The sequence below is a fragment of the Hibiscus syriacus genome, unplaced genomic scaffold (genome assembly GCF_006381635.1).
Source record: "Hibiscus syriacus cultivar Baekdansim isolate YM2019G1 unplaced genomic scaffold, ASM638163v2 tig00111000_pilon, whole genome shotgun sequence".
Lineage (NCBI taxonomy): Eukaryota > Viridiplantae > Streptophyta > Magnoliopsida > Malvales > Malvaceae > Hibiscus > Hibiscus syriacus.
In genome coordinates, this window is record NW_024062947.1 from 160111 (window position 1) to 183633 (window position 23523).

The 23523-nt window shown below is 36.6% G+C and overlaps 2 protein-coding genes, 1 long non-coding RNA gene and 2 pseudogenes across 3 annotated transcripts; 4 read left to right on the top strand and 1 right to left on the bottom strand.

The window, feature by feature from the left end:
• Positions 1-22: 22 nt before the first annotated feature.
• On the top strand, positions 23-22084 carry LOC120149335. Its single transcript, XM_039162153.1, has 3 exons — positions 23-29; positions 19431-21154; positions 21752-22084. The coding sequence occupies exon 2, from the start codon at positions 19460-19462 to the stop codon at positions 21113-21115; it is 1656 nt and encodes a 551-aa protein (XP_039018084.1). The 5' UTR covers positions 23-29; positions 19431-19459; the 3' UTR covers positions 21116-21154; positions 21752-22084.
• Positions 33-5191, top strand: LOC120149334 (annotated as a pseudogene).
• LOC120149336 lies at positions 6334-10369 on the top strand (annotated as a pseudogene).
• Positions 6562-18132, bottom strand: LOC120149338. Its single transcript, XR_005518468.1, has 3 exons — positions 18119-18132; positions 6891-6899; positions 6562-6690 (listed from the first exon to the last, which is right to left on the bottom strand). It is a non-coding gene; the product is annotated as an uncharacterized LOC120149338 (long non-coding RNA).
• On the top strand, positions 12475-14677 carry LOC120149337 (putative mediator of RNA polymerase II transcription subunit 24). Its single transcript, XM_039162154.1, has 2 exons — positions 12475-13394; positions 14429-14677. The coding sequence occupies exon 1, from the start codon at positions 12479-12481 to the stop codon at positions 13325-13327; it is 849 nt and encodes a 282-aa protein (XP_039018085.1). The 5' UTR covers positions 12475-12478; the 3' UTR covers positions 13328-13394; positions 14429-14677.
• Positions 22085-23523: the final 1439 nt, after the last annotated feature.

Sequence of the window (23523 nt, forward strand, 5' to 3'; positions counted from 1 at the left end):
TTGATAGAAGATAATAAGAGAGATAGAGGGTGTTTATTTAAGCCACATTTATCCTCTTTATTTGCTCTTAGGCCGACTATTTCCAGTAGATTAAAAGAAAAAGGAGGAAAAAATGGTCTCTTCTCTCTACAATTTCTAAAAGAAAATACCCCTTTTAGTATATTTCCCTCTCTTTTATCCATTTCAGCCTTTTTCTGTTCTTCTTCATCGCTTCTTTTAGGTGAGTTGTGGAACTTTTTCCTTCTTCTTGAGGTGTAATTTGACGCTTTCTCTTGGTTTCATGGCTTGTTTGATGTTTGGATCCCGTTTTAGTTTTGGGTTTTTGTTTAAAGACCTCGTTTCTTCTTGAAATCTGAATTAGGGTTTTGGTTCCGTGGCTTGTTGGATGTTGGGATTTTTGTTTAAAGAGACTGTTTCTTCTTGAAATCTGAATTAGGGTTTTGGTTTCAAGGCTTGTTGGTTGTTTGGATTTAATGGATTTTGTCGGTGTGAAAAGAAAATTGTTTTCTTTTCCCCCTTTTGTTGATTGCTGATGATAAGCCCACCTGTTCAAATTTGTATAATTTTACGGTGCTTTTTTTTTGGGTTTTTGGTTATTAAATTAAATATATGGAATGTACGAAGCTCTCTGTAATTTAAGCTCTTGGTTCAGTGTATTTCACTTGATAGATTCAAGGGTATTTCATGTTTTTTATTGGATTATTGCGCCTTAGTTTTATAGCATATATGCTTAATCAATTATTAATAGTTCTCGTGTTGTTAACTCTGTTGGAAGAAGTTATATTGTATTAGTTCGGGGTAAATCTATTGGGTTCATTTAATTTATAGCAAAATTTACATGTAGAGAAGATTTTGTGATTACTTTGTTCTGTTGCAGATAGCTTGGTAGGAGAGATGGCCAAACTTTTGGCTCAGTCGGCTGTTGTTCCTGCTCTAGTTTCCTGTCGAAGTCATGGTCCATCCAAACAATCTGGAAAATCGAAAAGGTCTGCTAAGATGATGTGCAGTTTAACAACACATGGATTGACTATACGTAGTTTCTCTGGGTTGCGTGGTTTGACTTCTTTAGGTAATATGGTCAGAGTCGGCCAAGATTTCCATTCTAAGGTTGCAATTTCAATCTCTTCTCGACGTGGTAGAGGAAGCCGATGTGTACCTAAAGCCATGTTTGAGCGCTTCACCGAGAAAGCGATTAAGGTAATCATGCTTGCTCAAGAGGAAGCCAGACGACTTGGTCATAATTTTGTTGGTACCGAGCAAATTTTGTTGGGCCTTATTGGTGAAGGTACTGGCATTGCCGCAAAAGTTCTGAAATCCATGGGAATCAATCTTAAAGATGCGCGAGTTGAAGTCGAGAAGATAATTGGAAGGGGCAGTGGTTTTGTTGCTGTGGAGATTCCATTTACTCCTCGTGCCAAACGTGTCTTGGAACTCTCGTTGGAAGAAGCTCGCCAACTTGGTATATCTTTATAGATAGCCTTTATACAACAGATTTTAAACTGTCATTTGGCTTTCATTTTTTTGTGTTGATTATTCATAGAACAGTCCTCTGAGTCATTTGCATGCTCTCCGGACTTGGAAAATTTACTTTGATTAACAGACAATTTCTATGTTATAAAATTTCAGGCCATAACTATATTGGATCCGAGCATCTTCTTCTTGGTTTGCTTCGTGAAGGTGAAGGTGTTGCAGCCCGTGTTCTTGAGAATTTGGGTGCTGATCCAAGTAACATCCGCACACAGGCAAGAAATGCCTTTATAAACTTGATCTTGTTTATATTTAGTTCAATTTTTTGTAATAATAAAACATAACTGGGGTTATCTTTTCTATTTGATTTACTAGGTTATTCGTATGGTTGGTGAGGGAAACGAAGTTAGTGTTGTTACAGGAGGATCAACTGGAAACACGAAAATGCCAACACTGGAGGAATATGGAACCAATTTAACCAAGTTAGCTGAAGAGGTAAGCGAATTTATCTGTTTGTCCTATCGTTTGGGTATTTTTATGTGCTTGTTTCTGAACTGGTTTTTCCTGTTTTAGGGTAAGTTGGATCCTGTTGTCGGAAGGCAGGATCAAATTGAACGTGTTGTCCAAATATTGGGTAGAAGGACAAAAAAACCCATGTCTTATTGGAGAACCAGGTGTTGGAAAAACTGCTATTGCCGAAGGCCTTGCCCAACGAATTGCTAGCGGTGATGTTCCTGAGACAATTGAGGGCAAGAAGGTGCATTCATTGTCTTTCAGCATTAAAAGCATTTTATTTTAGCTAAGGGGTTGAAAAAATTGACGTTAAGCATGCATCAATCTTGTACAAGTTGCATGTTAAATGTTGTGAATGTGTGTATAACATACATCACCGTGGGGCCGTTTTTCATTTTACCACATTAATAGTCATCAAAAGAAATATTTGGTTAGTGGTGATTTTAGCATGTAAAGTTTTAGAGGCTTTTTATCACTTTCATCAAATCTGAGATATCCTGAACTACAAGGTTTAGTCGAGAGCCAGTCAAAAGATGGTATTGTGTTATCGTCTTAATTTTTTGAGGGTATGAATTAACAAACAATGTCATTAGAATTTCCTTTTTACTGATTCTTCTTCCTCCTTTTCCATGACTTCGGAGTTGCAACCAATTTTGTGTGCTGGTTTATTAATTATCTACTTCCAGTTAGATCGTCACGTTTATGGTTGTTTTCTTATCAGGTTATAACTCTTGATATGGGTCTGCTTGTTGCTGGAACAAAATATCGTGGAGAGTTTGAGGAGAGATTGAAGAAGCTAATGGAGGAAATCAAGCAAAGCGATGAGATAATATTGTTTATCGATGAGGTTCACACTTTGATTGGAGCTGGAGCAGCCGAAGGTGCCATTGATGCAGCCAATATCTTGAAGCCTTCTCTTGCAAGAGGTGAATTGCAGGTAAATTTTGTTCTTACGGTCGGGTTTGTACGGTTGATTTTATATCCGGCTTCTATATGAATTATGTTAGGCCCGACCACTGCTCTGATTTTTGGAATTTTCTATTAAGCTTTGACAACTGTTGAATTTTTGTATTTCGTTAATGTGACTTTATTCTAAACAAATATGACAATTCTTTACTCTATCTGAATCAATGTAGTGTATTGGAGCTACAACACTTGATGAATACCGAAAGCATATTGAGAAAGATCCAGCTTTGGAAAGACGTTTCCAGCCAGTAAAAGTCCCCGAACCATCTGTAGATGAAACAATACTGATTTTGAAAGGCTTGCGAGAGCGCTACGAGATTCACCACAAGCTTCGTTACACGGATGAGGCCCTAGTTGCTGCTGCACAGCTGTCATACCAGTACATCAGGTACATGGTCGTCTTATTTTCATTGAGTTTCTTTGTAATTGCTTAGTGACTAAAAATGGAACTGCCATTTTTGTTCCTCACTCTGATTTCTGTATGGTCAGTGACCGTTTTCTACCTGATAAAGCAATCGACTTGATTGATGAAGCTGGGTCTCGTGTTCGCCTTCGGCATGCGCAGGTGTGTTTGTATAACTGTCCAGTCACGAGTGGCTCTTATAAGCCTTCGTTTCTAAAGTTGGTTTTTTGACATTGCTGTTGATACAGCTCCCCGAGGAAGCTAAGGAGCTTGATAAAGAGCTTCGGCAGATAACAAAGTCGAAGAATGAAGCAGTTCGTGGCCAGGACTTTGAGAAGGTACAGAATTGTTCAGTTTCTTGGAGTTATTTTATGCTGTTTTCTATGGAGGGGGCTTATCAGTTTTTTGCAAACCCACTTTTATTTGGCTTGACCCATATTGTAATACATCCTTTTAAACAGGCTGGGGAATTACGCGATCGAGAAATTGAGCTTAGGGCTCAAATAACTGCAATCCAAGAGAAAGACAAGGAGATGAACAAAGCAGAGGCCGAGGCAGGGGAAGGAGGGCCTGTTGTGACCGAAGCGGACATTCAGCATATAGTCTCTTCGTGGACTGGTATTCCCGTTGAAAAAGTATCAACCGATGAATCTGACCGTCTGCTTAAAATGGAAGAGACACTTCATAAACGAGTCATTGGTCAGGATGAAGCTGTCAAAGCCATTAGCCGTGCTATTAGACGTGCTCGTGTTGGTCTCAAGAACCCCAACCGCCCGATTGCTAGCTTTATCTTCTCTGGACCAACTGGTGTAGGAAAGTCGGAACTAGCAAAGGCACTGGCTGCTTACTATTTCGGCTCTGAAGAAGCTATGATCCGACTCGATATGAGTGAGTTCATGGAAAGGCACACAGTTTCCAAGCTCATAGGTTCTCCCCCTGGGTATGTTGGCTATACCGAGGGTGGTCAGCTAACCGAGGCTGTCAGGAGGCGACCATACACCGTTGTACTTTTTGATGAGATTGAGAAAGCCCATCCCGATGTTTTCAACATGATGCTCCAGATACTCGAGGATGGAAGGTTGACAGACAGTAAAGGAAGAACTGTGGATTTCAAGAATACTCTTCTGATAATGACATCGAACGTCGGAAGCAGCGTTATTGAAAAGGGTGGACGGCGGATAGGATTTGATCTTGATTATGACGAGAAGGACAGCAGCTACAACAGGATAAAGAGCCTGGTGACAGAAGAACTGAAGCAATATTTCAGGCCGGAGTTCTTGAACAGATTGGATGAGATGATCGTTTTCAGGCAGCTGACCAAGTTGGAAGTGAAGGAGATTGCTGACATAATGCTCAAGGAAGTCTTTGACAGGCTTAAAACCAAAGAAATCGAGCTTCAAGTGACGGAGAGGTTTAGAGAGAGGGTGGTGGAGGAAGGATACAATCCGAGCTACGGAGCAAGGCCTTTGAGAAGAGCCATTATGAGACTCCTCGAGGATAGCATGGCTGAGAAGATGCTTGCGAGGGAAATCAAAGAAGGTGATTCGGTAATCGTGGATGTGGACTCGGACGGAAATGTCACGGTTCTCAATGGTAGCAGCGGGACACCGGAGTCGTTGGAAGATCCGGTTCCGGCTGTGTAAAACCAAATAGAAAACCCTTTTTTTTTCTGGATAATGTTGTTTGTACTCTTTTTTTTTTTTGTTCTTTTAGATTCAACTGGCTAAAGACCGTATGCTGTCTGTTTCATTGAAAAGCACTACTTGGCTATGGAATAGTGAAGCTGTACATCTAACACTGAATTTGCATGTAGGCTGAAAGAGGATATGCTGGTGCTGGTGGTATTATGTTGTCAGTTTACTTCACAATAAAATGTACGCTTAAATTTGCTTTCATGGAAACACATTCAAATTCTGATTCTGACCCCATTGCCCTGGAATCAATCGATATTGTTTAAATAAAATTCGAGTTTGAGGTTTTGTATATGCGGTCTCGAGTTTGAGGTCTTGTATACGTAGTCTCGAGTTTGAGGTCTTGTATATGCGGAACATTCTTGTTAAGAGATTCACCATTTAAAGTCAGGTGTATGAGTCGGATGTGTCTGAATTAATTAGAGTAAAATCTAAAAAAACCGAGAAAACAAATAGAAAAAATCCTACTTAATTTGTAATTTCATTGAATCATAAAATTGACTCAAATAAACTTGACTAATTTGTATACTCATTTTTTTAGTTTTTTTTTAAAATTTAATTATAAATATTTATAATATTACGATATTATTTGATTCTAATTTAAATGATATTTTATAACCATAGTATATATATATATATATATATATATATATATATATATATATATATATATATATATATATATATATATATATGTGATATACACATATGATGTAAATTTGAGGGATTCGACTCAAACTGGAAAGTCAATTACTAAAAATTTTGAATTATTCGAGTTGTATTTTATAACTCGATTTGAATATGAAATTTGTCGAGTCAAGTTTATGAAATTACAACTTAAAGTCAATTCGAACCAAATTTTTTCATATCAAATCAAATAAAAATCAATTTTTCGAATCAAATTTCATAAAGAATATCTGAATCTTTTTCTCGAACGTTAGAAAGTGGAAGGGAGGGTGGTGGTTTGAAAGCAAGTAAAACACGTTACCTCATGGCTGGCGTCAATGGATTGATCAGAAGAGTCAAACATTCTCGAATTCTTACAATTTCCATGGAAGAAATTACGTTTTTTGTCCCCATAACTATGAAGAATTAGTCCTTTTGGGATGAGGAAATGCAAAATGTAGGGACGACATGTTGAACTACTACAGGTATTAGGACTGAAATCAGACTTTGACCAATTTGGATGAGTTGGCCAACGCTGAACGAACGAAGGAACCTTTTTGTGGAAAAGTCTCCCGCGGTTTTGCGAATGCGAATTTGCTTTTAAATTAGTTCACGAATCTGCGTTTTGCAAACCGCAAGGAAAGAAACAATGGTGGTGGTGTCTGATAACTCTCGCCAATCTCTTCTCCCTAGCTTCCTCTATTCTTCCACTCCTTCTTCGACCAAACGTCTTCTGTGTTTGGACTCCGATCATAATCATCATGCGCTGCCTCGATCGCCGTCCGTTACGTCGTCGAACGGTATCGTAGCGGCGAGAGGGAGCAGATTTGTGGTAGCGTCGCCCAAGGAAGGGGGGATCGAAATGTTCTCTCCGGCATTTTACGCCGCGTGTACCGTCGGCGGGCTGCTGTGCTGCGGCCTCACTCACACCGCCGTCACGCCGATGGATCTCGTCAAGTGTAATATGCAGGTAATTTCCATTTTCTTCCTTTACTTAATCTCTGATTATTCCCATAATTCATTTTATATGATAGAATTCACGATCTGTGTTTCTTCTAATATCGAATATTCGAATTCGTTGTTCATCAGAAGAAATGATGGATTGATTAAATGCCCTTAAACTTGTTTGCTTGGGATTTGAGGATTGTTTGGTTGGCTTTTGCCTCCTGAAGCTTTGGAATCACTTTGTTTGTCTCTTTCTTCATCTCTTATCATTGAGATTTGGAAGAAGATGTTATTAGGTCATTCGATTAAATGACGGTTGACCGAACCGAATTATCATTAACTGAATTAATCGATTTTTTTCTTTAACCGTCAACTGAACCAATTTTTTTTGAAAATATTAATCGAACCGAATAAATTTCGGTTAATTTTCGAATTAACTGAATTTATTTTTAAATTTTCCAATTTATATAAAAATTGAATATTTTTAATTCAAAAAACAATTTACAATTATATTAAATAATATATAATTATAAAATAAAAATTTTATATGGATTTTTTTAATTAATTAATATTGATTTAGGTTTAAAAGTTATTGGATCTTAAATTATTAATTGAGTTTTAAATAGTTTGGGTTGAACCCATATGTTATATATAATATATTTAAAATTTAATTTCAGTTAATTCCGTTAATTTGGTTAATTAACCGATTTCGAAACAAATTAACCGTTAACCGAATTCTAAAAAATATATTAACCGTTGCCCGACCGAACTAATTCGGTAGCCTACCGAATTAACCAAACTATTCAGTTCGGTCGATTAATTCGATTAAAACCAAAAAATAAACAGCCTGATGTTATGAGATTAAAAATTCGAAAAAAATCTAAAAAATTAAGATAAAAAATTAAAAAGGAAAATTTCAAAGGTAATATCATAGAGTAGGTGTTCTTGTATCTCCGAGTTGAATATTCATTACAAATATTGAAGAATAAAAGTAAATTAATTAATGCTAATGGCGTTGAAATTCACAGATTGACCCAGCAAAGTACAAGAACATCACATCCGGGTTTGGAGTGCTGCTAAAGGAGCAAGGAGCTAGAGGGCTATACAAGGGTTGGGCCCCAACGCTGTTGGGTTACAGTGCTCAAGGTGCTTTCAAATATGGCTTCTACGAGTACTTCAAGAAGTACTATTCCGACATCGCTGGACCGGAATATGCAGCCAAATACAAAACCCTCATATATCTCGCCGGTTCGGCATCAGCCGAGGTGATTGCCGATGTGGCTCTTTGCCCCATGGAGGCCGTCAAAGTCCGAGTGCAAACTCAACCCGGGTTTGCCAAAGGTTTATCGGATGGATTACCCAAGATCGTGAAATCCGAAGGCGTTGCCGGGTATGTTATCTCTCTATAATGCATTTTTTTACTAGTAGGAAGAAAGTGATTACAAGATAGTATTTATTCGAATAACTTTCGATCATTTGACAATAAATGTTCAAATGCACTTGTAAATTTAGAGGTGGCAAAAGGATCATTCGGATCGGGTTCGGTTTGGGTCATTTCAGTTTAGATTTAATTTGGGTCATTTCGGGTTTCAGTTTTATTCGGGTCTATAGTAAGTCGGGTTGAGTCGGGTCAGGTCAATAACGGATCGGTTGATTTCTGGTCGGATCAAATCAGATATGTTGATTGTCGGGTCAAGTCAATATCCGATCAATTATTTTCGGTTTGGGTCAACTTTGGATCTTCAGGTCAATCCAGATTGAGTTGGGTATAAGTCAAATTAAGTGTATATAAAATTATCGATATATTTTTGTAAAAAAGATCGGGTTTGGGTAAATTAAATTCAGGTTAATTTTGGTTTAGGTTATTTTTAGTTCGATTGCTTTCGGTTGGGGTTACTTTCGGTTTGGTTAAACTCAAAACGGTTTCTGTTCGATTCAAGTTACTTTCAGTTCGTGTTACTTTCGGTTTAGCTAAAATTCGGGTCGGTTTCGGTTTGATTCTATTTTTCAAGTTAAATTTTGGTCATTATGTTCGGATATATTTTGGATCACGATTCGAGTAAATCAATTCGAGTAATTGGATTCGGTCAAATTGTCAGTTATATGCTCGACCCAGAGCCTCTATAATGCACTTTAAATTGGCTTATATCACACATGTTTATATGATCTTGCTTGTTCCTATAGGTTGTACAAAGGACTAGTTCCACTTTGGGGTCGACAGATTCCATGTAAGCCAACTAAATTTATTTACGTTTTGTTAGATATAAATAGGGTAATATACACAAATGGTCTTCAATTATAAGATATTATTTTATTGAGTTTTTTAACTATTAAAAGTTACAAAATAATCCTCCGATTATAGAGAGTTGTTTTGTTGAGTTCCTAGACAATTAAAAATTACAGAATGATCATCTAACTATTCATTATGTTTTAAACTCGTCATTTTCTATTAAAAAATTAATGATCATTTGAGTTGAACATTAACATATTGATTAAGATATGATAGTCATTCAAAATTATACGATCATATTTTATCATATCTTAGTCAGTAGGTCAACGTTCAACGCAGATTGCCATAAATTGTTTAACTGAAAAATACGAGTTTGGAACATAATGAATAGTCAGATGATATAATTTTTAATAGTCGAATGGACTCAGTAAAACGGTATCCTATAATCGAGGGATCATTTGTGTATTTTACCCGAATAAATATATGTTTGGAGATTTGGAGTGAAATAAATTTGTTTGTATTTGCAGATACAATGATGAAATTCGCGTCGTTTGAAACAATTGTTGAGATGATGTACAAGTATTCGATCCCAACACCGAAAGAGCAGTGCAGTACATCGGTGCAGCTTGGGGTGAGCTTCGTTGGTGGATACATTGCTGGTGTTTTCTGTGCTGTCGTATCACATCCGGCTGACAACCTCGTCTCTTTTCTCAACAATGCCAAAGGCGCAACCGTTGGTGATGTAAGTAGATACTACCTGGGTATTATATTACGCGTAACCGACTCTTGAACTCGATTTTAATCTTAATGTTAGAGGCATACTAAATCAACTTTTGACTAACTTTTCAAGGACTCAATAATCTTAGAACCACGATTTAGTTCAATAGTTAGAGGAATATTTTTTATTTTTAGAGATCTCGAATTTGAGTACCAATAATTATAACGATGATTGAGCGTTTATTATCAAATGGTCGAGAATACTAAGAAAAAGGAGGTGAGATGACCTATATATTAACTTTGCAGGCAGTGAAGAGGCTTGGACTGTGGGTCTTTTTACTCGTGGCCTTCCCCTTCGTATTCTAATGATCGGAACCCTTACCGGAGCCCAATGGGGAATCTATGATTCATTTAAAGTTTTCGTTGGCTTGTAAGTATTCTCCTTCTAAATTTTGCTTTAACTTCTTGTGCTTGGAGATCGGAAACTCAACGTATTCAATCTTTCATTGTTTTTATTTTCAGGCCAACCACCGGCGGTGCTGCGCCTATTCCGGCCACTGCTGAGGCATGAAGGAGATATAATTCATTTCAAAGAAGATGATACCTTTTAGTAGTTCAAGTTTTTAAAGGGATTCCCTTTTAGTTATTGGTAGAGCAATAATAGGGTTGATCAATGCCCACAAAATCAGAGCATTATTTGTCGTTTGGGGCCTGTTCTCTTTCTTTGGCAGGCATGATTACTTGATCCAAGCTTTGTGCATGTCTATTTCAGTTGTGTGCGTTTGGTGTTCTCTAGTTCATGTGAATTTTCAAACAATAAAAAACAAAACAAACATAACGTAATTCGTTCAAACTCGATTCATTAATACCCCTAACTTTACGTCTCGGATTTTAATCACTATCATTTATCATCTTCAGGGTTTCAAATCGCGGTCACCATCGCGTTTTCGGTCATTTTGAGTTTACCATGATTGTGACCATCGCGGGCGTTATTGCAGCCGTCGCGGGTGCTATTGGGCGCTATTGCAGGCGTTGCAAGTAACTCGGACGGCGACAAATCGCTATTTCGTTGACGAAATCACGTTTTCGAACCGTGATTTGAAACCCTGATCATCGTTTCAAAAATTAAACGAGTTGAATCGCTATCATCGTTCCAAAAACTCAAGAGTTTGGTTCCAAAATGAAAGTATCATTTTTGAGCTACATTTGCCTCCTCTTTCTCCCCCTTCCTTCTCCTAAAATCTAGGTTGAAAATCTCAGTTTCAACGCCATTACAACCTATCAAGCTACCCCAACCGGCCAACTCCAGTCCTGTTGCCATGTTGTATCCTACTCACAGCCGTCGCCTCCAGACCGTACAGCATAATTCCATTACGCAATCTCCACTCCGATAATCCCTGTCTAGAGTATCGTGAAGTACATGGCAGAGTCGGTATATAATGAGGGGTGTCATTTGGTGACCTTATTATTGTATACTACGCTTTCATTTTTTAAATTACGACACTGAAATTTAAAATTTCTGGCTTCGTCCCTGCTGAAATATGCACCGTCGTACCGGTTTTAGACGCTGTAGATGGCGTCCGAAAGCTACCATTTGTCCATTGGCTTCCTTCCATGGACCTTGTCGATTGGTTGGCTCTGTTCTTCGGTTTCCATGAACCTTGTTCTTCGCTTCGTCAACGCGCAAATGTGCCGCTCTCATCCGGCCGACAACGTCGGAATATACTCATCCGAGAGTTTCGGCGTCAGCTCTAACTTCGGTTCCGACAGTACTCGTGGAGATTTGCTTGACGTTGGACTTTATTTGTTGATACGGGTGAGAATCTGCGAATTTGAGGTTCATGCATGAATGCACCTGCGGCATTTTTCATCACATTGGAGAAATTATGCTTTTATGTCCCAGTACTATGAGAGTCTTCTGGGAATGCAGAAATGCAAATGCTCTTAACGAACCACGGTTACTCACCCTAGGAGAAAGGGACGATGGTGGTGGTGTCTGATAAGTGTCGCCAATCTCTTCTTCCCATCTTCCTCTATCACCATCATCATCATCATGATGTGCAGCCTCCATCATCATCATGATATGCGGCATTTCATATTACGATTGTTTCTTACAAAATAAAAAAAATTAAACATTTAAAATTAAGTTTTCTTCTCACATGTGTATAGTAAAAAAAACATTGGGATAGTTCAAAGTGTGAGGTCCCAAATTTTGAGATCCTTTGATGTGTCACAAGTTATACTTATTAATTGACGTTTGAATCAAATGACATATATCAAGTATGGATATGTAACATAAAATAATTTACACCCAATATGGCGATAACTTGTTTATTTTTAATTAGTTATTTTTCTTTCGGTTACCCTCCAGTTCTAAGGCTTCGTCTTGATTAATCTGGATCTACCCGGATCACACATCTGGTTTTGGTGGGTGAGTCTCCCAGCGAAATTTTTTTATATTCACAAAGACTCGAACCTGAGACATTGCTTAAGCGATAGTTTGACCTAACAGTTTCAATCATGGTTTAGCCTATTTTTTATTTTTCAAACATATAATAGCATGGTTTGACCTAACAGTTTTATTAACACTCGATGTGATTAACATATACGATAGTTTGAGATGAATTGAAACGTTTAAATGTTCCGGGATGAATTTAGAACGAGGGTTATGGTTTAGAAATTAAATTGGAATATTCAAAAGTTTATGTACTAATTTGAAATAATATAATAGTTTGAGGACATATTAATCAACTAACTCCAAAAGTTATTATGGCTCCCCTTCGGTAGGAAAGGGAGACACGTGTCACCCACCCAACACAACTTTCCCTTCCATTTTATATCACTCTCCCACCCTCTCTCCAAGCCCGGAAGCCACTTCCCATGGCGGATATACAGCAATCAGATGCCCAGTTAAACGGCGTCGTACAACCCACAGTCCCCGTCGTTTCATCCGAGGCCGTTGGATCCAAACGCCAGAGGCGTCCCAGCGTTCAATTAGGCGACATCGGCGGCGACCAAACCTATGATTCTCATCTACGGAGGCCCTCCTCCTCTTCCGCCGCCTCTAAGCAATGGAAACACCAACCCCACCTTTCCTCCGTCTCCTGCGTCGGTTCTAAATCCTCAAAAACTTGCGCCGTTACCAACCCCAACGAAACCTTCGACGACAAAAGAGAAGCTAACAAAGACAACCACAACAACAATTTATATGGCATCGCAATTGGTAGCTGGAGAGTCAAGGATTTCAAGAAACGGCCCCCCTCCACGAAACGGATCCGATCCAACTGGGTTCCCATATTCGACGATTCCGGGGGCGGCGGCGGCAACAACGTGAATATCAACGGAAACAACAACGAAACGGATGAGAAATACAGCGGCGGCAAGGATAACGACGATTTCGACATGGAGAATTCGGAGAGTCCCATCAAAGAACAGAGCCCGATTCATTGTTTGGATAATTTGGGTATCCATGGAAATGAGAGGGAAGTGGATTACAATGGGAACAACCAGAGGAGGCCAATGTCTGGACCCTTGGATGATGGGGTTACAATATGGCTGAATGGTTTGGGTTTAGGAAGGTACGCCCGTCTTTTCGAGATACATGAAGTGGATGATGAGGTTTTGCCGTTGCTGACATTGGAAGATTTGAAGGATATGGGGATCAATGCTGTTGGTTCTAGGAGGAAATTGTTTTGTGCCATTCAGAAGCTTAGCAAAGGGTTTTTATGACGTTTTCCAGTAATGGTTATTGGGGGAAAGTGGGGTTTGCAAGGACATATTTATTCGCCATTGCAATGTAAGTTTAAGCTTTTATTAGCTTTCTTCATGTTAACCCTCTTTTTGGTGTAGTAAAAGTAGGTTTTTGGTTAGTTTTAGATGCTTTTGTCAAGTTAAATTCTAACAATTGCTGAGAATTTTTATTAGAGAACACTGAGAAAACATTAGCTTCTTCTAGTTTGGTTAAAGGAAAGTGCTTGACAAAGTAAAGCAATTTCAGATCATACTCTTGTCGTTTTCTCATTAAATGGTTTTTTTTCCTCTTTACGATTACATATTAGAGAAGTACGAGCTGCCGTGATCAGTGTCATCCTAATCTCGGCATGTGCCCAAGCATTTGGCAAAAGCGTCTCGGACACTTTCGGGCAGGAAAAGTGTATTTGGTTTGAAATATAATATGCATAAAAGAGCCTGCTCGATTAAGTTCTCTTATGTTTCCCTTTTTCTATTAGTAAGAAAGGGATGTTGATTTGAGTATAAGAGTACTCAGCATTATACGTGGACCATATGGAAATCAGGCATATTGATCAACAAAAAAGATCATATGTAGATGAATGGACCACTCTTCTACTCTTTAGAGTTTAGTGCTTAGACTGCGTGTTGTGCCCTTGACAACCCTAGTTGGGATTACTGTAGCGTATTCATACCGAAGGTTGATAGTTCTGTAATGAAGCAATGACTCGATAAATGTTTCTTTGCTCTGGTTATCGAAGTTTATGTATTCAAGGAGCCGTTTCCTCTTGAAGCAGATATGTTAATTTGTTTGACCTTTACTTGAAGCCAAAGCCATTTTGTTGGATCTGTTTTAGGGGGACATATGCATGAATGATTCCTTTTCTCATCATGTTACTTTTAGGATCTTCCATATCTTCTTAACAGCTAGCTGTTCATGTCGGATATGGGTATGTGTCCGTCATACGTATGCTCAAGTTTTCTTAGATTATATATATTTTGAGGATCTTAATCTCATATTAATGTTCGAATATGTGTCGGATGCGAGTATATTAAGAAAATGGCAAGTCTAGATAATGTAGGAGGATTATATGCTGACAGGAAATTGCCTATAAAACCTCCATCTTGGTGAGGACAGTGTTAAAACTGGTGCCTGGCTTGGCATGGCAAAGCAAAGCAATATAAGTCTGATTAATTACGAATCAGAACCGATGAACGGAGTATGTTTGGTCCGGCCAAATCTTAATCCCTGCACTTATCATCAGAACAAAGGAGAGAGGAGGCCAAAGATGAACATTTCCCTTGCCTTGATTCACATGCACGTAAGGAAGAGAAGTTCCTTTTCTTATGGTGTGCATAAGTTTGCAATGAAATTTGCTATAAATTTGTTAGTGAGCCATTAATGATAAGCTGACTTATGTTGGTTTAATAAATGAGGCATTCCTAGTTTCTTCATTTATACCTTGTCTCAACTGCAATTTAGTTGCTTTGTTTGACTATTCATGTTGTAGTTGACTTGACTGGATTGGGATTAAATTCCCATCATTATTTCATGCATGTGAAGGGTTGAATCATTGGATGGGCATGTGTTGGGTTGGGTCGGGTTTTTGGTCAACCCGACCCGAGAACAAGGAATCATCCACCCGAGATCCGATCCGACCCGATCAAAACTAGGTTTAACCCGACTCGATATATAACTTCAAAACCCGACCTGACCCGAAATAATAATAAAATATTATTTTTATTCAATAAAAACATTGAATTAATTGAAAAATAATAATATATAGAGGGGTATTATTGTAATTATTCATAAATATATAAGGTAAAATTATATATATTTTTCGGGTTGGGTATTTTTCATCCTAAATCCAAAACCGACCCGACCCGAACAGCACATTTAAAAAACTCGATCCGAACCCGATTTTTTTTTAAAATAAATGACCCGATCAGGTCGAGTTTGAGTCTCATGCCCATCCCTAGTTGAATGTGGATTACTAGACATTGACTTGATGTTTGGTTTGGAATCTAAGTTATCCTCTCTTTTTTTGTCATTAACTTGTACTTAATTAAAGTAATTGGTGTTAAAGAAAAATAATAATAATTTTAGTTATTGAGCTGTTAATTGATATGATATCCCAACAACAGGAAATTAAGAGAACATGAAAGGAGCTTGTGATGGGATTGAACCTGATGATTGGGTGAAGCAAAAGATTTTTGGGTAAATTACGTATTTAGTATCTAAACTATCAATTTTAGTTCATTTTAGTATTTAAATTTTCATTTTTTTCAAAACCATATCTAAAGTTCATTTTTTTTGTATCATTTTAGTATCCCACCATTAAAAGCTTCAATTTTTGTTTCATTTTAGTATCAGCGTTCAGAATTTAACGTTAAGTTTTGAAAAGATTGAAAGTTTAGGTACTAAAACGGATCAAAACTGATAGTTTATGTACTAAAAGTGTTAATTTTTTAACGGCGGGTGCTTAAATAAAATGAAAACTAAACGTTAGGTATTATTTTGAAAAAATTGAAAGTTTATGTATTAAAACGGACTAAATCTGATAGTTTGGGTATTAATTGCATAGTTTACCCAAGATTTTTTTTTTTATATTATTGATGGGGATTGAACCTGTAGATTGGGTGAAGCGAAAGATTTTTTTATATCATGATAAAATATTGTATTTAACTTATATTGCGATTGAAATAAGAAAAAGATCCCCAAGGATTCAATGTCGATTGAATCTTGGACTATAGACCACAAGGTTAAATTGGTGTATAGTGTTTTAAATCTTTCTTTTGGTCTTGACCGAGAGATGTGACCTTTAGTGTTGGTGTCAAACATAAGATCGTAACGGTTATCTGTAGATGGGCAACTTAAGTAGACTCAGTTCTTAGTATATCACGTGGGCATGTCGATGGTCGTATCATGAGGTTATAACTGGTCGAAGGACATAAAACTCTGGAGGTTTTAAGGAACTCCAAAGATGTAATTTAATGTGACCTGATTGCGGAGGAGGTATAACAACTTTCTCCTTGTTCGAGGAAATGTCCTAAAGTGGTATGACTCGAGACTCGTGGAAGAATGCACTCCTTATCGAGCTCTAACATGGATGCCTCTCCATGTAACTACCATGGATTTGATCTAGAGAGCATAATAGATGGTCCGATTTTCTATTTCGAAGGCTCGTGCCGATAGTTGATTTAAAATCGGGCGGAGTCGTCCCTGTCTATATGAATATTAAGCGAACAATTTTTAGGTTGGACAGAGTTATTTTCGTACTTCTGTATATCTCAACACTCCAGTGGAAGAACATTTTACCATTTTATAAATTTACATAAACCCAGAGTCTGAATACATTATTATTTTTGTAAGAGAAATAAGCAATGATAAAAAGTAAAAAAAATATGTAAATTATAAGAATGATAAAGGTCAATGTAACAAAATATGAAAATATTAAGGACTAAATTATCATTATACCTTTTTGAATTACAAAACTAAGATCTCGGAAATTAATTAAAAGAATCTAAGTCGTTAAAAATGGACCCCATAATTTGTTTGTTTTTATTGTAAAATAGCCCCAAACCCCTTAAACCCCCAAACCCTAATTTTAACAGGCAGTCGCCTCCCTTTTCGGCCACAACAATGGTCATTTAGGGGTGAGCAAAACTCGAATCGATTCGAAAAACTGAATTTTTCGACTCGATTCAACTCGAATTGAGTTCAAGTTGTAATTTCATAAACTCGATTCAACTCGAAAAAAATTCAAATTCAAATCGAGTCGTAAAATGCAACTCGAATAACTCGAAATTTTTAGTAATTAGTAGATTTATTTTCAAGTTTGACTCGAGTCTTTGGACTTTGTATGATATATGTATATTACATATGAAAAAAAATGAAGAAATATATTTTTATTGTATATATGGTTATAGAAAATCACTTAAATTGGAATCAAATAATATTATAATATTATAAATATTTACAATTAAATTTAAACAGAAACTCAAAAATCGACTCGACTAGAAAAAAATTTCAAATCAAGTTCGAATTGTAAAATATGACTCGTCAACTCGAATAACTCAAATTTTTTTTGACTCGACTCGGTTCGATCTAACGCTCATCCCTACTGCCATCGATGTAGCCCCTGACATCCTCCTAGTCATACACCGTCTTAGTTGTCGCCGATTGATCGTCGAAATCACGTGGGATTACGATTTTCAACCTAGGGTTCACAGAGTATAAAACGTCGATTCATCGTCGATCAGTCACAATTTCATAGGGGTTTTGGTTATCGGGGGAGGGAGGTCAGGTGGAGCTTCATCGACTGTCGGCATAGGTTTAGAGATTAAAATGAAGATTTTCAAAGTTTTAAGTTTATTTTAAAATTTGTGTTTTCTTTTTTTAAAAAATATATTTTTAATTTTTTTAATTTCTAATAAAAAATTTAAATTTACCAGAGTGCGACATGTATTACTTGACATGAAAATTAACACCGTTTACTATCAAAATACCTAAATAAACAATATTCGTAAGTTTTATAACTTTCTGTCTGTGGCAGCCCTCTGGTTGGTGTTTCACGCTTTGGCTGTTTTCTGTTCAATTTCTCAACACCCTTCGCCCATTTATTTCACGTGTGTTTCACGCTCCATTTTATTTCTTACTTTCCAATTTTGTTCACTGATAAATTTTTTATATAATATTTAAAAGGTTTAATTATAATATAGATATTTATATTATATTTTTTTTCAAGAGTACGTTTGGAAGTCAATTACGTATAGATAAAATTAGAGTACTTCGATGAAATTAATACTCGAATCTAAAGAGGAGTGAAATGTAAATTTTTAAGTCTATCAGTCGACAATAATGGTGGCTAATGTCGACCCATAGTGATCGTCAATGACGATGGTACATGGTGACGACGACGAGAATTTTTTTTTTATAAAATTTAGAGATCAAGTTGATATTTTATTTAAAGTTTAAGGATCAACAATAACACAATTAAAGTTTAAGGTCTAACTAGTATTATATTTAAAGTTCAAAAGTAAAACTAAAAATTAATCTATTTTAACTAACATATCACATCATCAAAATTAACGATAGTTAACAAATAATGACTAAAATATAATAATTGATAATATAAGTTATCAAAATTTAATAAATTAATAACGTAAATGACTAAAATTTAATTTTTAAAATTTAATAATTAAAAGAAAATGACCAATCTCATATTTTATCATAGATAAAAGTTCTTATTGTCAAATGTAATTTTAAAAAGATGGTTGATAGGACACATTTTATATTACATGACACAATCGATTAACAAACACTATTATCTTATAAATTATTTGAAAATGAGTGTTAATTTTTTTTAAAAATAAGTTTTTATAGTGATATTTGAGTAAAAATAAATAAATGGTAAAGTACAAATTTGATAATTGAATTTTATTATCCCTCATATTCCACTCATTATACTTTAAATCTTTTTAATGTCCTCGCTGAACTTAATACATTAAACTTTTTAATCACTCAGTCATTTTCTCACAAACGGTTATGATGTGGTTTTTTACCAAAAAATCCAATGCATAAAATTTAGTGATTAAATTAAAAAAATTAAAAGTTTGGAGAGTGAAATATGAGAGAGTTAAGTTTAGTTATTAAATTTATAATTTACCCATTAAAAATAAAAAGTCTCGTTTCCGTTAAATGACTTAGTGATAAAAAACTCAATCTATTAAGTTCAATGAAAAAATTTTAAAAAATAAAATATATTGAGTGAAATAGGAAAGATAATAAAATTCAGTTACCAAATTTATAATTATCCTAAATAAATCTTCGCGTGAAGTAAGAAATGTTAAAGTCAAAATGCACGTGACTTCACGCTCTTGAGTTGCGTGTCCTACTCAAACAAAGTATCACGTCTCTCAAAGTATATCCCCAGGCAAAGCCAGTTCACTTGCCGCTGCTCCGTCCATTGTAAACCTCTCCCTCTCCCTCTCCCTCTCCCTCTCTAGGATCGAAGACTCTCAACCCTAAATTCTCTCTCTAATTTATACTCACTTTTGGCCCTTTTCGTTCTGCACAAACTTTCTAATCATCAAACCTGAGAAAAAGATAGAAAGCTGGTCTCAGCCGCCATGAAAGTACCTGAAGAAGACGACCCAATTTCCATTTCGAAGCGTCTTTTGGTTTCGCTTTCGGATCAAATTAAGAACATCGACAGTTTCAAAGGTAAATGGAGTTTGATCAAATCCAAGCTTTCTAGTCTCCAGGATCAACTCGTTGACCTCTCCGATTTCCCTTCTTCTTCTTCCACTCCCCTCGCCGTTGACCTGCTTCGTTCGATAACCCAAACCTTAAACGACGCCATCTCACTTTCTGAGAAATGTCAACCCGCCGGTCTGACAGAAGGAAAGCTCAAGACCCAGAGCGACCTCGACGCCGTTTTGGCTAAGTTGAACCGGCACATCTCCGACTCTGAGATTTTGATTCGTAGTGGAGTTCTTCAAGACGGTGCTGTATCGACTTCTTCCTCGAAGAAAGAAGCGGTGCGAGTTGAGTCGAGGAACTTGATAACTCGGTTACAAATCGGAACGGCCGAATCGAAGAACTCAGCTATAGACTCGCTCTTGGGTTTACTCCAAGAGGACGATAAGAACGTGATGATTGCCGTGGCGCAGGGAGTGGTTCCCGTTCTCATGCGGTTACTTGATTCGAGCTGTTTTGAAACGAAGGAGAAGACCGTGGCCGCCATTTCGAGGGTATCGACGGTGGAGTCCAGCAAACACGTTTTGATCGCCGAAGGGTTGTTGCTTTTGAATCATCTCCTCCGAGTCCTCGAATCCGGCAGCGGTTTCGCGAAGGAGAAAGCCTGCATCGCTTTACAAGCCTTGACGTTTTCGAAAGAGAACGCTCGAGCGATCGGTTCCAGAGGTGGGATTTCGTCTCTTTTAGAGATTTGTCAAGCCGGAACCCCCGGTTCTCAAGCTTTCGCCGCCGGCGTTTTGAGGAACTTGACTTCTTTCAATGAAATTAAAGAGAATATTATCGAAGAAAACGGGGTTTTTGTTTTGATCGGCCTTGTTTCTTCCGGGACTGCTTTAGCACAAGAGAATTCCATTGGCTGTTTATGTAATTTGGTTTCCAGTGATTCGAATTTGAAGCTATTGATCGTAAAGGAAGGTGGGATTAAATGTTTGAAGAATTTTATGGATTCATCTCTGAATCCGAAAGGCCTTGAAGTTGCTCTTGAATTCATTAGGCATTTATCATCCGTTCACCCCATTGCCGAATCTCTAGTTGCCGGTGGTTTCATCGCCCGTCTCGTGGCTGCTTTGAACGGTGGGGCATCCGGGGTAAGAATCGCGGCAGCTAAAGCCGCTTTCGAGCTCGGATTTTCCTCGAAAACGAGGAAAGAATTGGGTGAATGTGGATGTATTGCGCCATTGATTAAAATGCTAGATGGGAAAGCTGTTGAAGAAAAAGAAGGTGGTGCGATGGCATTGTCGAGGCTCATGTTATACGCCGGTAACAAGAAGTTTTTCAGAAAGGACGATAGAGGGATAGTAAGCGCTGTGATGTTATTGGATCCTTCGATTCAAAATCTTGATAAAAAGTACCCTGTTTTGCTCTTGTCTGAACTTGTACATTCCAAGAAACGTAGGAAGCAAATGGTTGCTGCTGGCGCTCGTGTGTACCTGCAGAAACTTGTTGAGATGAATGTTGAAGGGGCTAAGAAGCTATTGGAGAGTCTCGGGAAGGGTAAGATTTGGGGCGTTTTCGCCAGGCCATAGCAATGACTGGTTATCTTCAAAACGAGGCCTTATCGAACTGTATGTATCATAGTTGTGTTCTTCCTTTGTTCATATTGGATGTCTATTTGCTTAGAGCTAGTCTACATTATATGTTTAGTGCAATTGTTCATGTTGTAGAGACATAATCTTAGGTTTTGATGACCTAATTAGTCTGGCATTCGGTTTTATTGCCCGAAATTCAATGATTTCATAGCTATGTGTGATCTTATGGCTCTGTTTTCGCAACTTTCTCGAGTTCTTTTCAACTTTGCATAGACTTCCTTTTTTCAGCTTAACTTACAAAGTTCAAGCATTGGATGCACAATGAACCATTTGGGGTTAGTTAAGCTTTTCCCATAACACCTCCCTAAAGTGTAAAAGATGATAACAACAACCATTGATTGAGTTGGTAGTTAGATGCACAATGATGATGATAATTCTTTTGGTTGTGTTTCAATTCAAGTTCAAGAATCCGGCTGTATTTGTTCCGAGTTTAGTTACCGTCAAACGGTACGCAATGAACCATTTGGGGTTTAGCTCCCCAAAGTAGCAAAAGATTATGATAATAAGCATTGATTGTTTTGGTAGTTAGGTGAACAATGATGATGAATTTGATGATTTATGATTGTGCTTTAGGTTGAAGAATCTGGCTGCATTGGTTCAAAGCTTGCCTAAACAGGCAAGCATTTCATCTTTCCAGCTCTTCTGAACCAACCCTCTGTTAGTGTCCCGTTCGGATATTACTCGATCGAAAGATTTCGATCGATATCTCGATTTTTTTCTTCCTGTATATGACCAGAAAGCTATGGATCGAAAGATTTCGACCGGTATCTCGGATGTCTGGTGGTTGGTGTATGTATACAGGTGTGGGTCTAAAGCATGTGCAATTGTTCTTTGTTAAACCTAAATGATGCAATCCTCTGCTGGGTGTTACCTTAACAGGTAAGGACCTACCTTGAATTGTTTTTCAGTTAGATTCAGCCCATCTATTATTATTTTTGGAAAGTAAAATCAAATAGATGTTTCATTTTTTTAGTCAAATAAGTATTTAAAATTAGGGTAAAGCTCAGAAATGGTCATCCGACTATAGGACATTATTTTGCTAAGTCTTTTCATTATTACAAGTTGACTATTAGACTTTTAATTTTGGATCTACGATATTTTATATAGTACGAATTTGTCACATTGAGATGACGAATTTGTCACATTGAGGTGACAAATTTTAATAAAAAATAATTTTTTTCCAAACTTTTACCCCTATGTGATAAAATTTAATTAAAAATTATATTTTATTAGAACTTGTCATCTCGAGGTGACGAATTTGAATAAAAAAATTATTTGGACAAACTCGTTACTTCGACGTGACGAGTTCCAACATCACCGTAGTATTTTCCGTATTCTGCAAAATAAAAAACCAGATATTTTAATAAGTTAAATGAAAAACCGGGTGCCCTATTTGGCCCATTTCGATGTGAACTGAATCCTAAGTTGGGTGGCAGTTTTTGGACTTAAATTGGGCGGCTTTAAGCCCATTGAAATTCGATATATATAAATAGGGTAAATTACGAGTTTAGTATCTAAACTATTAGTTTTAGTTTATTTTAATATTTAAATTTTTATTTTTTTTAAAACCACATCTAAAGTTTTGTTTTTGTTTCATTTTAGTACCTGTCGTTAAAAATTTTAGTTTTTATTTCATTTTAGTACACCATTCAAAATTTAACGTTAAGTTTTATAAAAATTGAAAATTTAGGTATTAAACGGACCAAAATCGATAGTTTAGGTACTGAACGTGTTAAGTTTTTAACGAAATATACTAAAATGAAATGAAAACTGAACATTAGGTATGGTTTGAAAAAAATGAAAGTTTAGGTACTAATAAAACCAAAATTAATAGTTTAAGTAATAAATTTGTAGTTTACCCCCCCCACACACACATATATATATACCTTCACATGAAAATATATTTTTTAACCAACTCCAATTATTAACATTTTTTTTTATTAATTATTGATTCATATGATATAATTAAACGTTAAACCTCTTAAATAATATTTAAATTTTAGTATTATAGCTAAAATAAAATTTCATTATAAATATTTAAATAATTATAATAAAAAAATCGTTGATAAAGATTCTTCTTCATGGATTAAGTATTTAAGTTGATATTGGAGCATAGATATTATAATTAGGGTAAATTATACGTTTAATATCTAAATTATTACTTTTGTCATGTTTTGGTATCTAATTTTAATTTATTTTGGTGCCATCCTCACCATATCACTTCAATCTTCACCAACCAAAGGGAATATTGGACAAAATTTTAACTCCCCAATGTCTCAATATCTTCGAAATGGAACATTATCTGAGTTGGGCCGATTTTCGGATGGAATCTAAGAATTTTTAGA

What these genes read in the sequence shown, in the direction of transcription:
- LOC120149337 (XM_039162154.1), top strand. Translation starts at nt 12,479, where the DNA reads ATGGCGGATATACAGCAATCAGATGCCCAGTTAAACGGCGTCGTACAA.
- LOC120149335 (XM_039162153.1), top strand. Translation starts at nt 19,460, where the DNA reads ATGAAAGTACCTGAAGAAGACGACCCAATTTCCATTTCGAAGCGTCTT.